The sequence below is a fragment of the Nycticebus coucang genome, chromosome 18 (assembly GCF_027406575.1).
Source record: "Nycticebus coucang isolate mNycCou1 chromosome 18, mNycCou1.pri, whole genome shotgun sequence".
Classification (NCBI taxonomy): domain Eukaryota; kingdom Metazoa; phylum Chordata; class Mammalia; order Primates; family Lorisidae; genus Nycticebus; species Nycticebus coucang.
This window is the reverse complement of record NC_069797.1, coordinates 60,992,836-61,008,738: the sequence shown is the minus strand read 5'-3', so window position 1 is coordinate 61,008,738 and position 15,903 is coordinate 60,992,836. Positions and strand designations below refer to the sequence as shown.

Here is a 15,903-nt window from a genome sequence, read left to right as displayed (position 1 = left end):
TTTATGATACATACCTAAATAGAATGGGATGAAAACCTTGCAAGGTGGAAGAGAGGAGAAAGGAAGGAATGGGCAGAAACCTACCTAACCTAAAAGGTACAATGAACACCATTTGGGGATTGGCACACTTACAGCGGTGACTCAAGCACTACAAAAATAATCCCTGTAACTAAAAACATTTGTACCCCCTTAATATTTTGAAATAAAAATAAAATTTAAAAAGAACAGAAAAAGAAAACTTGCAAGGAACAAGTTGAAGAAAAGATTCAAGAAACAACTAACCAAAAATAAAGCTGATAGAGAAATTTTGATAGCCAAGAAAATGGCCTTGATTTCATACCTACTGTATGCTGAGGCCTGTGCTAGGCCTGCGGGGGTGATATGGGAGAAACACAAACATAATTCCTACCCTAGGGGACTATGGTTAAGGGGGTGACCACGTAATTCAAAATTATTTGTCAATGAATATTTGTTCATGAACTATGCAAATCCAACAAAAGATGATATTTCTAAAAAAAAAAGGTTAAGGCAGCGAAGCATACTGGGAATTCCATTAATAAAAATATTTACTGATAAATATGGTAGTTGGTTTCCAAAGACACCTCCCACAATGGACCAGGCCTCTCAGTACCGTGCCCCTGTGTAGTCTCCTCCCACACTGAATCTGGACTGACCCTGAGACTCATTTTAATAAATAGGATATGGCAGAAGAGAAATATGCTGATTGTGGACGAAATACTAAGCCTGGAAACTTCTGCTTTTGTGCTTTGGGGAAGAAAGCCACCCTGTGTTAAGGATCGCTGTGCTACTGTCTAGATTGTGGAGAAGTGACATGAAAGGACAGGCCATGAGCCTAAAGAGAAGAAAGAAGCCCAGCCGTCCCAGCTGAGCCAAGCCTTCTAGTTGTCCTAGCCAAGGTGCCAGACTTGGACGCTCCAGCCAGTCAACCCCTAGGTGGCTGCAGGTGCAGGTGACATCACCTACAGCAGCGGTACTGCCTGGCTGAGCCCATTCAGCCTACAGAATCATGCCAGACAATAAAATGGGTATCATTTTAAACCCCAAAATGGGGGGAGCAGTTAGTTATGTCCCCATAGATAACCAAAACAATCACTTTCAATGTGTGCTAGACACTGTGCTTGCATGGTTTTCAGATATGATGTTATTTATCCTTTCAAAACTACTCAGAGTTATGTATAACTAACTTCCATTTTACAAATAAAGAAATTGAGGCTTGGAAAGAATGTCACACAGCTAATAAGGAACAGAAGGAGGGCTTGAATCATGGGCTCCTTGATCAGCTGGACATGGTGGCTCACGCTTGTAATCCGAGCACTCTGGGAGGCCGAGCCAGGAGGATCCCTTGAGGTCAGGTGTTTGAAACCAGCCTGAGCAAGAGTGAGACCCTACTCTCCACTACAAATAGAAAAATTAGCCAGCCATCGTGGCTTCTGCCTGCAGTGAGGCTGAGGCAGGAGGATTGCTTGAGCCCAGAAGTGTGAGGTTACAGTGAGCTATGATGATGCCATTGCGCTCTAGACAGAGTGAGCCTCTGTCTCAAAAACAAACAAACAAAAACCCAAAATGAAACAAAACACACACAAAAATCAAGGGCTTCTTGAATAAGGACTCCACACTTCCAACCACTGCTCATTGTGTGGCCAAATGGGAGAGTTGAAGGGTAAAAAATATACATTTCAAAGTGAATCACAATGTCTGTGTCCCTCCTAGTATGAGCTCCCTTTAAGCTTTTCCCACTTGTCTGTCCTCATCCTGTGCTATTGAGGAGGGAAGAGGATTCTGGAAAGATGATTTGATAAGTACGCAGATGATGCAGTTGAGGATTTTATTATAGTTTCGATCCATTTCATAACAAGCACTAATCATCCTCAGTGTTCAGTTGTCATTTGAGAAAATGTAAATGTTACATCTGCTCGCTGCCTGTCTTTTCTTCCAGACAGAGGAACACATGTTCCTGACAAGGGAGTGTGCCTTGTTTCCCACCCATCGTCACCACAGGAGAAGCCTGAGCATTGGGACAGATGGAGACTGGCTGGGTCTTCATGAGCCCTCCTTTCCCTTATGTCCCAGGTAAGCCCCCAGGGCTCTTCCAGGCTCCGTCAGGTGTTAGAGACCATCTTAGTCCCCACCTCAGTTTCACAGATGTGAAAACAGAAGTCCACAGAGGACATGTGGCTTTATTAAAAAATCCACTGAGAGGGAGTGTCACGATCAGACTAGGACACATCTCCATATTCCTCTTCCAGGGCTCTCTGAACTCTGAGGCCTTTCAGATTCTCTTCTTCAACTGAGAATGGGTTCCTAGACTTCTGGAGGGGGTGATCTGAGACCAGCAGTCTCTAACAGTGCTGATAACAGCTGAGATCTGCTAGGAATAGAACATGGTCTCAAAGGCCAACAGTCAGGCAGTCAGCACCATGGACAGCTCATCTGGCTTACTACTTGGGAGGCAAGCAGCCGGTAGGCTGGCGGTCCAGCAAGGCAAAGAATGCCAGGGTGAGACAGAAAAAGTATTAGAAAGACCTTAGAGACCATCTAGTCCCGCATCCTCAGTTTGTCTGGGAGGAGTCCCAAGACAAGTGAGAAGTGACTTATTCAACATCACATAGCAAGTCAGTAGAGAGGCAGAGATGGGGGGCAGGAGCCTATTTTTCTCACATTTTTCTAAAGCCTTCAGATACCTGGTCTCCATGGCTTATTAGTGGCATAGTCAGACCTTAAATGAAAGTCTGCAAAATTAAGATCTCCTTCTTTTGTAAATGCCAAGAGAAGAAAAGATACGAGGAAAAATCAAAGAAACTGAAAGAGCACCTGGCCCTGATGGGAAGGTCTGTGATTTGGCCTCTAACTGCAAGTCCTTGACAGGCACTTCCTACTGCCCCAATGTGATATGGCCCTTCAGAAACAAGTTAGTTGCCCTGGCAATCTCATTCGATGTTCATCTCCATGGCAATTCATTGGAGTTTTTTACCCTCTGGTATGTACATATGTGAGTGCTGATATGTATATCCCAGAAAAATTAATATAAAATCACATTTTTAGAAGTGGAGTATCTCGTTATTCAAGTCTTCAGCCAGGATCATAACAAGGCATGTCCTAGAGTGGGCAGGGCCCAGGGCATAGTGAAAGGACTCAGAGACGTCTTTGGAGCAGTTCTGCCTTCTCACCGCCATTGCAAACCTCTCAGCTCAACGTGTCTTAAGCGCATCATGGGCACAAATAATTTCTCCTTTTCTGTATCCTTCCTGGTGACCTGCTCACGATAAAGCCTCAGTGTTGCCTGTCGGGCAAGAAGCACTGGGGCAAGGACAGAGGAGACTGGTCCTCTGATTGCCACTCGGTGGTGCCCCTTCCTGCTTCCCTGGTCCTCTGCATCCCAGTTTGGTCACTCCTGGGGCTGTTCCTGCCTTTCATGGGAGACCTTGCTTGTCTGGCCTGGAGATTGTGGGCACCCCCTTCAACATAACATAATCTGCCACCCATTTTCCAGGCAATCCTCATGGTTTCTGGTCCATGGAGGGCACCTTCTGTTTTCATCAATGCTATGGCTTTTCTTTAATATCTGTTCTGATGTTTATAATAATGTAGAGCTGGCTAGATTGAGTGTTTAGTCCACCATCTTGATCTATTTCTCTCTTTCTTTCTCTACTTCTATAGGACAATTTACTAATCAGCTTATAATCGGTCTAATGATGTGGGGCGGATCACTTCTTCCATCATCTTCTGTATCATCATCATCATCAGTAGTAGCAGTAGTACCATTTCATGAGTAAGGAGTCACCATCCCATTCTGCAACCAAAGAAAAGTGAGAAGTGCTCACAAAAATGTTCCACCAGCATCCAAAATAATGCAATTAAAAAATCAAGGTACGTTTTAAAATCATAAAAATTTAATTGAAAGTGTGAGATGTATAAGCTATGCACCTTCCAATGATCTTTTGAACTCAGACTTGGATTTGATCTCTGGTTCTATCCATGCTAGCTGTGGTTTTAGATGAGTGGCCTAAAAAATCTGAGCTCTGCTTCATTAAGTGGAGATGACAATTCCTTCCAGGAATTATTAGATGTGGGTGATGAGAGAAATCAGAAAGGATTTGAAAAGTGCTTCACACCATTCCTGGTGTGCAGAGGACCCTGTCTAAATGGCTAGTGTGCTAATTAGCACCACAGAGGGAAATCATTCTCATAAAATTTTATTTGGATCTGACTGAACAGAGTGCTCAAATAAACAGTTTTGTTTATTTGATTACATGGATTTGATCTCTATGGTATGTGAAGCCTCTTGAAAGCAGAGCTATGTGTTCAACCCAAGTTTGGGGTCTTTCTGCACTAAATTATGTTGGGTGCGGCAGAAGATGTAAACACAGGGAAGACGGTTCTGGTCCTCGAGGGAAGTGCAGCAGGGGAGACAGGTAGCGACCATAACACACTGCAGAGAGAGGCTCATGCAATGTGCCTGGGCAGTGCTGCCTGGTGGTTTGGAGTGTGAGCTCAGAAGCCAGCTAGCTGCCTGGGTTTGGATCCCAGCTCTACCTACACTGGGTGTGCAACCTCAGACAAGTCTCTTAACCTTTCTGGGCCCCAGTTTTCTCAAATGTAAAGTAAGAATGATCCTAGAAGACACCTTTTAGGAGCGTTAATGTATGAACAGAGTCTGACATGTAGAAAGGTTCAATGAACATTAGCTGTGGTCACCTAGACATAAAAAGTATATGCAGGGACTACATGAGAAGCAATTATAATTCTGTTTCATAGATGAGGTTGCATTTGAGCTTGACCTCAAAGGCTGAGTGGGTCTCAAAGGGCAGAAAAAGGGAAGAGAAGCATTTGGGGGAAGCAGAGAAGCCGGAGTGGCGGCTCCACAGCATTTGGCATGCAGGGTATGGCATGGGGGCTGGATCACATGAGTGTGGAGAGAAACACTGGGAAATGAGCTGGCAGAAAGGTCGAGGACAGCTTCTGGGGAGTCTTGAAGACCAGCTCAAGCCTTGGGATAGTTCAGTAGACAATAGAGACTCATCAAGGGCTGCCGGGGGGAGCGATATGATGCCACCTGTGTTCTGGGCAAACTTCCTTGGTGGCAGTGAAGGAGGGATGGTGAAGAGGGAGACTCTTAGGGAGCTGTACCACAGCCCAGGCAAAAATATCAAGGGCTTAAAACCAGGAAGGTGCCCAGGAGGGGAAAGATGCTGTGAAGGTGGAATCCACCAGGCTTGGTGAAGGACTGGGCAGTTAGACATGGTTTCCTACAGATCAGGGCTACAGAAAGAGGACCAGCTTGTGGGGGCTTTCTTCAGTTTGGGGCATGTGACATGGCCCAGGGCAGACCCCTGAGTGTCCCTAGCTGCTGCACCTTTCCTCCAGCCCTCACACAGCCCCACAGAGCACCGAGCACCAGGCAGCTGCTCAGTGAATACCTCTGAGTAGGAAACCAGGGAAAAGGGGTCATAGAGCTACCCTCATCTTCCTCCACTACAAATCCAGCCTCTTCCTCTCCCTCCCCTGGAAAGACAGGACTATGGGATGATGCATGCCCTACTGTGAGTGCCCCTAAACATCCCCTCCTGTTTCTGAATCATTATGGAAAACATGCCCCCCACCCTGCCTTTCACCACTGCCTCCCTCCCCTGCCCCAACTCAGTGAACACATTACTCCTTCCCACACTCCCAGCTTAAAGCCCAGCCTGCAGCATCCTAGCATAGCTTTTCCATCCAAGCCACTCACGTGGACCAGGACCCCAGGATAATGCCCACCAATAGGGGATCAGTTAAATATAGAGTGATATTTACAAAAAAGAGAACCATGTGCAAGCCTTACCACCTTACCCTGCTATGTGGAAAAACAGTATCACAGTGTATGTTCAAAACAGGATGTACGCTGTAACATTTGGGGGCAATCTCAATTTTAACTCCATCAATCCCTAAAAAAGTGAAAGAACATATGCCACAGGATTAGTAGTGATTCTTTCTAGGTTTTAGACTCATGGCTACTCTTTGACTATACTTTTATTTATTTTATTTGTTTATTTATTTTGAGGCAGAACCTCACTTTGTCATCCTGGGTAGAGTGCCATGGCATCATAGCTCAAAGCAACCTCTAACTCCTGGGATTCTCTTGCCTTAGCCTACCAAGTAGCTGGGACTACAGGCGCCTGCCACCACGCCTGGCTATTTTTAGAGATGGGGTCTCGCTCTTGCTCAGGCTGATCTCAAACTCAGAGCTCAGGTAATCTACCCTGAGCCTCCCAGAGTGCTCAGATAACAAGCCTGAGCCACTGTGCCCGGCCAATTACTCATGTAATAACTTTAAAAGGAAAAACATAATAAGGATGAACCCCACGGTTTCTGCAGTCTCTACAGAGCTGACATTCAAGGACCTGGCATGGGCTGGATCTTCCCCCAGTGCTGAGTTAGGGACTCTTTGACACAGCATCTCACAGTGACCTGGCCTAACCATATCCTTTGCTGACCTTGAACCTCACACAGACCCTGGCAAAGAAGCATGTGTACATCAAAACACTTATTCCCTTGATTCACTGTGTTGTCAACAGCTTTTCATATACTTTCTTCCTTTTTCTTTTTTTTTTTTTGAGACAGAGTCTCATGCTGTTGTCCTGGGTAGAGTGTCGTGGCGTCACAGCTCACAGCAACCTCAAACTCTTGGGCTTAAGCGATTCTCTCCCCTCAGCCTCCCAAGTAGCTGGGACTACAGGCACCTGACACAACACCCGGCTATTTTTTTTTTTTTTTTTTTTTTTGCAGTTGCCATTGTTGTTTTTTAGCTGGCCCAGGCCGGGTTCAACACACCCACTGAGCTACGGGCACTGCCCATCATATGCTTTCTCATTTAAACTTTCCAATAACCCAGAGAGGTCGGGTAGAGTTCTCTGCTTTACAGATCAGGATGCTGAGACTTTGATAGCTTAAGTGACTCTATCCGATGGCTAGTAAGAGTGGGAGTGAGGTCCTGAGCCTAGGCCTGCCTGCATCAAAGACCCGAGTCTTAAGCCCCAGGCTCTGCTGCTCACACCTGCCCAGGCCTCTATTGGAGTGCACATTTGTGTTCTGTGTGCCAAGCCATCCCTGTTGGTTCACCTCTCCCTTCCCAGCTGAGGGTGAAACTTTAAGAAGTGGAGCGAAGGGCAGGGCCCAGGGCCTGGCTTTGAGGAAGGGCCACCCCTACAGGGAGGCCTGGGACTGGTAGGGGCAGGCAAAAGGTACAGTCCATGACGGAGGGGTGAGACCACCCAAGGCAGATAACTGCTTTTTCATCAAAACCTGACCATAATCACCCCAATGTTGCTACTTCACCTCTTTATTTTCCTGCAGACACCCAAATTGGGTGGATGGCTATGGGTGGCCAGAACCCCAGGGCTGGGGCAGGAGGGGAGACCATGGCTGCTGGCTGTGCCCCTTGCTTTGCTTCTGCCATCTGCTTCTTCCTTGGCTCTCTCCCCACTCTCACTTTCTCCTTCATCCCATCTTCTCTCTGCTCTCCCTCCATTTTGCTCCTTTCCCGCCTCTCTTCTCCTTCCCCCATCTCTCTCTTCTTTCTTGCTTTCTGGTCCAGCTATAATGGGAAGGTGTCTCTGCAAGGAGCTCCGGCTCTTGGCCAAGATGGAAGGAGAGCCTAGGACAGAAAAGGATCCCAGCGAGAGGGTGAGGGCTGTGTACAGGGTCTCTGGAGCCCTCACTGAACTGCAGCTTTAGAGAACAAGACAGAACCCATAACTGTCAGCCTGCCTCCCACAGCCTGGCCCAGCTCAGCAGGGAACAGCAGTCTGCGCAGTGTGACCACTGGTGACAGATGTTGGCCTCTGTCCATCTGGCTGCATCACTATTACCATCCAGGTTCCATGTCCTGGGCTTTCTGCCCAGGCATTTCCCTGCAAAACAAGCCCCAGGAGAAACCCAGGTGGACAGCTGGCCTGCAAGGTCCTCCCGAACCCCATACCCTGCAGGCTGGTGCTAGCTACCCAAAAAGAGATAGTTGAGGCCCAGAGGATGGCACCACTGAATCTCTCGTGTGAATAATTCTTTCCTCAGTCATGTTATTAGCATCTTGAGGGCAGAGACTGAGTTGCCTTTATCTCAACAACCTCCTTAGCACCCGGGAGAGTCGTGTAGGACATGCCTAATAAATATTGGCACTGGGTGGTACCTTAGTAAGACTGGGTTTGAACGTCACCACTGCCACCCATGAGCTGAGTGTATGACCTTGAGCCCATTACCTAACCACACAACCGAAAGACAATCTTAGGAGAGCTGGTTGCTAACTCTGTTTTTCATTGTTGAAAATTGCTAAAATCTAAAGTTCCCCATGGATCCAACTCTTCCTATCCACAGACTGGAGTGCACCTGTCACAGAATCTCCAGTGAAGGTAACAGAGCATCTACCACAAGGGAAAGCAGATGCCACTCAGGACACTGTCCCCAACTGATGGACACTTGCCTCCCCCCTTTCCCCTCCCCCCACTGAGCTGCAGTTGGGTGTTCTGAACCACACATGCCTGGTGTGATCTTAAAACAAGAGAAGATCATGAGTTGCACTCAAGGGATGCTGCTCAGAAATCCCACCAAGTCCTTTGTATGAAATGTTTGGGTGTGTGCACATGTGCATGTACACCTTCCCCCCAGATTGGAACCCAGGATGTGGACCGTTTTTTGTCTGTCCCCACCACTTTTCATGCTTCATTCTTTCCCTCTGATACCACCGCTCATGCTCATGCTTGAGGCTGCTGTTAGTCGGCTGATAAGTTGGGATCTGGGGAGAGCAACTCCAGCAGCCATAGTTCTGCACCCCTCTGTGTGTGCTTGGCTTAGACAAGCATGTGAAAACTATCTATGCGAATATAGTGATGTCTCTCTCCTGTCCCTGAACCAGGGGAATCTTGCTAGTGAGGGCACATCTCACCCCAGAAATACCATCCCTGACTCAGCACAGGATGTGGGGGTTTGACCTAGACATCGAGACACACAGATCCGGGTACCCCTGCGCCAATGGCCATGGAGAGTGAAGTGTGGGAGTTCTGGGGCTGCAGGCCAGGGCTGGACTCCAGCTCTGCCATCCCCTTGCTCCCCTGGTACCCTGCACAGTGCCAAGCCCACGGGGGATTTGCCATAGATGCTAGTGGAAAGCGTGAGCTTGGACAAGTCCAGCCCACTGAACCTTAGGTATCTCCCCTTAAAATAGGAACGGGGAGAACATCTGCTTCTCTTGCTCACCATAGTGTTGTGAGGAGCGAAGATCGAGCAGAGTGAAGACCGCAGCCACACAGGCAGGGCTTGAATCCTGGCTCTGGCCCTTCCTAGCTGCATCACCATGGGCAACCTCTGAGCCTCAGTATCCTCATCTGTAAAATGGGAGTAGTAATGAACCCTTCATGAGGGTGGGAACTCACTCCTTGGCGCATTAGGTACTTGATACTATTTTTATCATGCTCAAGGAAGGGCTCAGAAAACTGCAAATGCTTTGCAAACGTGAGTTACTATTTTTTGTCCAGGGATCTCATACCAGAAATCCAATTATATTTAATGGGGAAAGAGTTCATACAATAAACAAAACTAACAATAAGCATAATTGTCTCCATTGATTAAATGCCAGGCACTGTGCCGGCTGTTCTGCACCCATGATGTCCTGGGAGCTCTGAGCCCTATTGCTTCCATTTTGTAAATGAGGAAACTGAGGCTTAGAGAGGTTGAGCTGCTTCCCCAATGTCACGGAGCTAGAAGTAGGGCAGCCAAGATTTCAAAGACCAGGATCCCAGGCCATCCCTCTTGTGACCCCAAGGCCCTCTGGGATTTGGCCCACATGTGCATCCTGTGAAGAGCTCTCCATAACCAGGGGTTGCAGTGGGGTGGGCTTTGGAGAACCAGGTCACTTCTTCATGCTCCACCCTGGGGACTCAGGATTCTGATCCAGCCTGGCCCTTCCCTGGAGCACTGCTCCTCATTTGCTCACAGCTTATGTAACTCAGTGTGTTCCTGTTCACGTCCCATCCCGAGGTTTATATAAGGCAACTCAGTAAACACCCTGCAGGCTTCCAGGATTCCGGGAGAACCAAGATGGGCTACAGATGTGGTCTCTCTCCTTCACCCCTTCCCAGAGCCCCACTCCAGCTGGCTGTTTTCCTCCTTGAAGCCTGCACTGCCCTTGTGTAAGCCTGCCTGCCCACGTGCCTGTGTGTGCAGACTCGTACCCCGTGGCACCGGGGGCCCAAACTCACATGCGAGTACACAGAAATGTCTTCACTGTGTTTTTTAATAGTGAGAAAATCATGCAAAGCTTCCCCACAAAGCCTTTCCTTTTTTAGCAAATTCAGAAAATTTAACTCTTGCATTACTCTCCTCTCACCCGGTAACATTTCACAGCAGATCCATTTTATTAGATGAAAGTTCTCATAGTGTTCACTCTACCTTGACCAGGCAGAAAAGTGTCAAAGCCTGTGCTCCCCCTGCAGCCCGTTTCCAGTCATTTGGAGTTTTGCTGTGTGAGTGATGTTCTCCAGGACATTGGAGCAGCTGGGCTGCAGTAGTAGACTGGAGTAGTGGTGCAGACACCTGCACTACCTGTGCACGTGAGCCAGATGTCCCAGCACCTGAAGCATTCAAGGCTGCTCTCCACACATCAGGCTGGGCTCCCCACAAGTTACGCCAGGCCATCAGTAGAACACTCTCCACTTTGTGGGGTTCACCCTACAGACACCTGGCCTCAGACCTTACTAGCCTGTCCTGTCCAATGGAATAAATCCTTCCAGGTCTGAGACTGGGGCAGTGGGGTGGGGAGGGAGGGGATGCTTTCAAGACACATTCCCTGCCAACCCCATCCCTAAAGGAACTAGTGTCAAAGAGGGGAGATGGCACTTCTGTTCCCCAAGCCAGCTAAGGATTCAGCCATCTTCTTCCTCGTTCTCCCTCGCTTCCACTCCGGGAAGCCAGGGAGAAACCCATTAGCGCACTCCTCCAAAGTCTTCCAAGTACCAGGGAGCCTGAGTGGCCTGGGTACTAGGGCTAAGGGGTGTAGGCACAGGCCACAAAGCCCAGCTTTCTCTCCTTGGACACCCTGGCTCCAGCACTCTGGAAGAGCCACCCCTCCCCTTTGGCTGGCAAGTGCCAAGGTTCTCCCTGCCTGAGGCTAAGCGAAGTTAGCACCTGCTGGAAGTGGCTGGTGTTGGGGCAGATGGGGGCATCTGGTAATGGGAAGTTCCAAGACAACTGAAGACACTTGCAGTGGGAGGTCATTTTCACCCTGGCCCTCCTCACCACAAACAGCTGCCCCCTCCCCCAGAAGCAATAATGGAATTTCTTCCCCTACTCACCTATTCTAAGGGTGGCCCCTACAAGCCCTTAGGTGGGGCTTTTTGGCTTTACAATATTTTTAACTGTATCTAACTTTTCCCCCTGTGCTGAACTGAATTTTCCTTGTTCACTATCTTGATCTAATTTACTGTTTTCCTTCTTTTGGACTCAACTCACTGATTTTATGTCATCTCACAGAAGACTCAAATTTCCAATGGTTTAATTAATCTCACCCGCTGGATGCCGCACAGGACCTGCCTCTGTCGGCGTGGAAAACAGTTCCTGTTTCATCTCTGCACTCCGGCCAGGCCCGGCCTGGAGCGCCCAGCTGCTTCTTAGCCTGATGTCCCCACAAGGGGCTAAATTCTTCCCAGCAGGCTCAAAGTGCCCGCCACTAGGGTACACTCCTCCCTCCGCCCCGCCAGCACACGCCCTAACACACGCACGCGCGCGCGCACACACACACACACACAGACATACACGCGCGGGCGGGTGGGAAGTTGAAACCCGAAGCTCTCCGATTGCAGTTTTATTACAAGATATCTTTCAAATTGCAAAATCAGGCCAAACAAGCGACTGAGCGACTCGGATTCTCCAGATCTTCAACCATGCTCCCCCCATCCTGCTTGGAACCCGCCTCTACCTTACACCTATCAACACACACAAAACTCCCACGCTAGCGACCTGGGCCCCGAATTGCATCCCATACCGCCCCCACCCCCGCCACTGCCCCGAACTTTTTTTTTAAATATATAAAACTGCTAAGAACCCTCATCCCCCAACCTCCCACCCTCCAACGCTTTAGCGCACAGAGGACCGAGCCGGGCATGGAAGTCCCTTCCCGCGCCGTCGCCGCAAGTCCCGCTGTGTCCCCAGCCCAGATGCCCCAAGGCACGTCGCTGCCCCTTGAGCTACCTGCCTGGAGGTGGCGGCAGAGCCCAGAGAGGGGGACAAGAGTCCTAGTCTCCCTCGTCCTTCTTGCAGCGGCGCTGGCGCGGATAAGCCAGGGTGGCGTTCAGTAGAGCCCCAGGATGGCGGCGCCCACATCCTTGGAGGGCCGGCGCTCCTCCACCAGAAAGTTGATCATGCTCTCCGACTTGATGAGGAGGTTACAGCCCAGGAAGAAAACGCCGAAGACCACGGTGAGCGACAGCACGCAGAGCACTGCGATCTGCGCCACGCGCGACACCCACAGACTGCGCTCGTCGGGTGCCAGCCCCGCGGGGACACCGTCGTTGGCAGCCAACGGTGCGCCCCCTGGGCAGCAGCCCAGCCACGTGCCCAGCCCGTGGCTGCGGTTACCCAAGACATCCCCAGAGCTCGCGCCCACGTCGCCCACCTCCCCCAAGCCGCTGTGGTTCAGGAAGGTCACGTTCATTGCCGTGCGGCGCCTGGGGTCTCGGCGCGCTGTCCGCGGCGCTCCGGGAGCTCGCTGTGGTCCGCGCTCTCCAGAACGCTCCGGGTAGTCGGAGGGACTCGTGCGCCGGAAGGGGAGAAAGGCGGGAGGTTGCCTGGGCTCCGGCACTCTCGGGCCACCTACCCTGGGCACCCGGCAAGAAGAGGTACGGAGTAGCAACAGGCTGCGCGAAAGCTGGAGCAGTAGAACAGAGCGCGCGTCGCGGTTGCAGGCTCCTTTCCCCGCCCGCCGGCCGCCCCTCCCCTAGCAACCGCCCGGCCCCGCCCCGCCGGCCCACGCAGCGCCTTGGTGGGTGGGAATCCCGCCCGGAGCTCAGGGTACTGGGAGCCCCAGGGCTGGAAGGGGTCTGAAGACCCGGGCGAAGCTGCCCGCTGGCCGGCGAAGCTCAACCCCCTCCCGGCGTCCGTTATCTGTTCGGGGCTAGAAAATCTCCCCAACGTGCTTATTCCAGGTTTTGGTGCTCTTAGCAGTCCGGTTCTAACAAAAGTCTGCAGTGAATCTCTTCTCTGCTCTGTTACCTAAGACCTCATAAACCTTCCTAGGCATCAGAGGGGTCGCCCGCTCCTGGGGCGGTGGCCCCGGGTCACCCAGGTTGTCCTGCCTCCCAGCTTTTCCTTGGCTAGAGATTGTCGCGGTGAAGAGCGCTCTCTGCCACCTCCCCTACATCCCACTCCTACCTGCCCCTATGTTTTTTTTTTTAATTAAAAAAAATTATTGTATTTTTTTTCCTTTTTATAAAAAGTCTACAATAGTCATTGTAGAGTAGTTAGAAAATATGGGTTAGCAAAATGGAAAAAATCTACAGCCTTACAATCCTGCCACCCAGAGTGTGGCTATTATCCCCTTGGTGCAAACTCTGCCAGGCCTCTTTCTATGTGCGCGTCTCTCAGTGTGCCTTTGTGGACGCGCTGCTAGGGCAGACTGCTGTGTGTACAGGCTGCTGTGTAACCTTTTGTCATTGAGCAGTTTATTTTCCCAGGACAGTCATCTACAAGTATGTTTCTGAATTTTCTGGAAGGTTTGTTTAAACCCAGAATCCTGAGCCTCCCCAGAGTTTCTAAAACTGTAGGTGTGAGGATGGGGCCCTAGAATGTGCCTAACAGTTCCCAGGTGATCTCAAACTACTGATCTGTATCATTTTTGGGCCAACATATAGTATTTCAAGGTACGGACAAGTTATTTAACCATGGTTTCTATTTTTGGATATGTGAATCGTCTTTTTTTTTTTTTAATCAGAATAGTGTTATCATGAAGAACCATGTAAATGAAGTCTTTGTGCAGAAATTGTGATTTTTAAAAATTCGATTATATTTTGAAAAATGGACCTGCAGAATCACAAAGTACATCCTACTAACTCACCTTCCAGAAATGTAACAGTTTGCACCAGGTTACCAGTACCTGTGGGAAGGAGAGTGTGTCACCTTTATCCTAGTTATTGTCCTTATTTCAAAAATCTTTGGGTTGATGGGTGGGGTACAGTTTCTCACCCCTGTGTTAATTTTTATTCTTTGATTATTGTGGGAAAGTGAGGGAAGCACTTAGTCCCTGCTTCCAGGCAAAAGTGATGTTGGCTAGAGGTGAGGACCTATATCTGTGTAGTGATATGGCTAAGGCAAGAGAGAGGAGAGAGAGGAACCCACTCCCGACATAATGGTATTATCTTGAATTCCAGAGGTGGTGGAAAAGGGAGATGGAGAGGCCTGGAAATTTGGCGTGAGGAGATTCAGGATGCCCCGGCCAGCAAGCATGGCAGAGCCCCTGCCCCCTGCTGTGATTTGAGTGTGTCATCCTCCATGTTCAGGTGTTGATAACTTGATCCCCAATGTGGTGGGGTTGGGCAGTGGTGGGACCTGATGGGAGGTGTTTGGGGAGGGGGCACTGCCTTGTGAGTGGATTAATGCCATATCTCGGGAGTGGGTTCCTCTGTCTCCTCTCTCTCTTGCCTTTCTGCCAGATCACTACACAGATAAAAGGCCCTCACCAGATCCCTACGCAGAAAGAAGGTCCTCACCAGACCGCTACGCAGAAAGAAGGTCCTCACCAGATCGCTACGCAGAAAGAAGGTCCTCACCAGACCGCTACGCAGAAAGAAGGTCCTCACCAGATCCCCCACGCAGATAGAAGGTCCTCACCAGATCCCTACGCAGAAAGAAGGTCCTCACCAGACCGCTACGCAGATAGAAGGTCCTCACCAGATCCCTACGCAGATAGAAGGTCCTCACCAGATCCCTACGCAGATAGAAGGTCCTCACCAGATCCCCCACGCAGAAAGAAGGTCCTCACCATATCCCTACGCAGATAGAAGGTCCTCACCAGATCCCTACGCAGATAGAAGGTCCTCACCAGATCCCTACGCAGATAGAAGGTCCTCACCAGATCCCCCACGCAGATAGAAGGTCCTCACCAGACCGCTACGCAGAAAGAAGGTCCTCACCAGATCCCTACGCAGATAGAAGGTCCTCACCATATCCCTACGCAGATAGAAGGTCCTCACCAGATCCCTACGCAGATAGAAGGTCCTCACCAGATCCCTACGCAGATAGAAGGTCCTCACCAGATCCCCCACGCAGATAGAAGGTCCTCACCAGATCGCTACGCAGAAAGAAGGTCCTCACCAGACCGCTACGCAGAAAGAAGGTCCTCACCAGATCCCCCACGCAGATAGAAGGTCCTCACCAGATCCCTACGCAGATAGAAGGTCCTCACCAGATCGCTACGCAGAAAGAAGGTCCTCACCAGATCCCCCACGCAGATAGAAGGTCCTCACCAGATCCCCCACGCAGATAGAAGGTCCTCACCATATCCCTACGCAGATAGAAGGTCCTCACCAGATCGCTACGCAGAAAGAAGGTCCTCCCAGATCGCTATGAAGAAAGAAGGTCATCACCGGATCGCTACGCAGATAGAAGGTCCTCACCAGATGATGGCTGCTTGATCTTGGACTTCTCTGTCCCCAGGACTGTGAAAAATAAATTTCTATCATTTATAAATTGCCCATTTTCACATATTCTGTTATAGAGGCAGAAAACACTAAGATACTCCGCACACACACACGAACACACATATATTCCATAATTCTCCTCTTCAAGATGAAGAAATAAACACATAGATACACGCACACACCCAGATTGGGAAATGACCTGGGTCATTTTCTCAGCCCTGGGAAA

The 15,903-nt window shown here is 49.7% G+C and overlaps 2 protein-coding genes across 2 annotated transcripts in view; one reads left to right on the top strand and one right to left on the bottom strand.

Moving 5' to 3' along the window:
• GOSR2 (golgi SNAP receptor complex member 2) overlaps positions 1-15,580 on the top strand; it is a 48,481-nt gene extending 32,901 nt beyond the window's left edge. Inside the window, exons 8-11 of the mRNA XM_053569057.1 lie at positions 1,958-2,091; positions 3,679-3,888; positions 12,304-12,461; positions 14,409-15,580. Of these exons, the coding sequence (XP_053425032.1) occupies positions 1,958-1,979 (22 nt within the window). The 3' untranslated portion in view covers positions 1,980-2,091; positions 3,679-3,888; positions 12,304-12,461; positions 14,409-15,580. The remainder of the gene's footprint in view (positions 1-1,957; positions 2,092-3,678; positions 3,889-12,303; positions 12,462-14,408) is intronic.
• RPRML (reprimo like) lies at positions 10,249-12,954 on the bottom strand. Its single transcript, XM_053569063.1, has one exon. It carries the CDS (start codon positions 12,695-12,697, stop codon positions 12,335-12,337), a length of 363 nt encoding a protein of 120 aa, XP_053425038.1. The 5' UTR covers positions 12,698-12,954; the 3' UTR covers positions 10,249-12,334.
• Positions 15,581-15,903: the final 323 nt, after the last annotated feature.

Coding starts and splice junctions, on each gene's coding strand:
- RPRML (XM_053569063.1), bottom strand. CDS start 12,697: ATGAACGTGACCTTCCTGAACCACAGCGGCTTGGGGGAGGTGGGCGAC.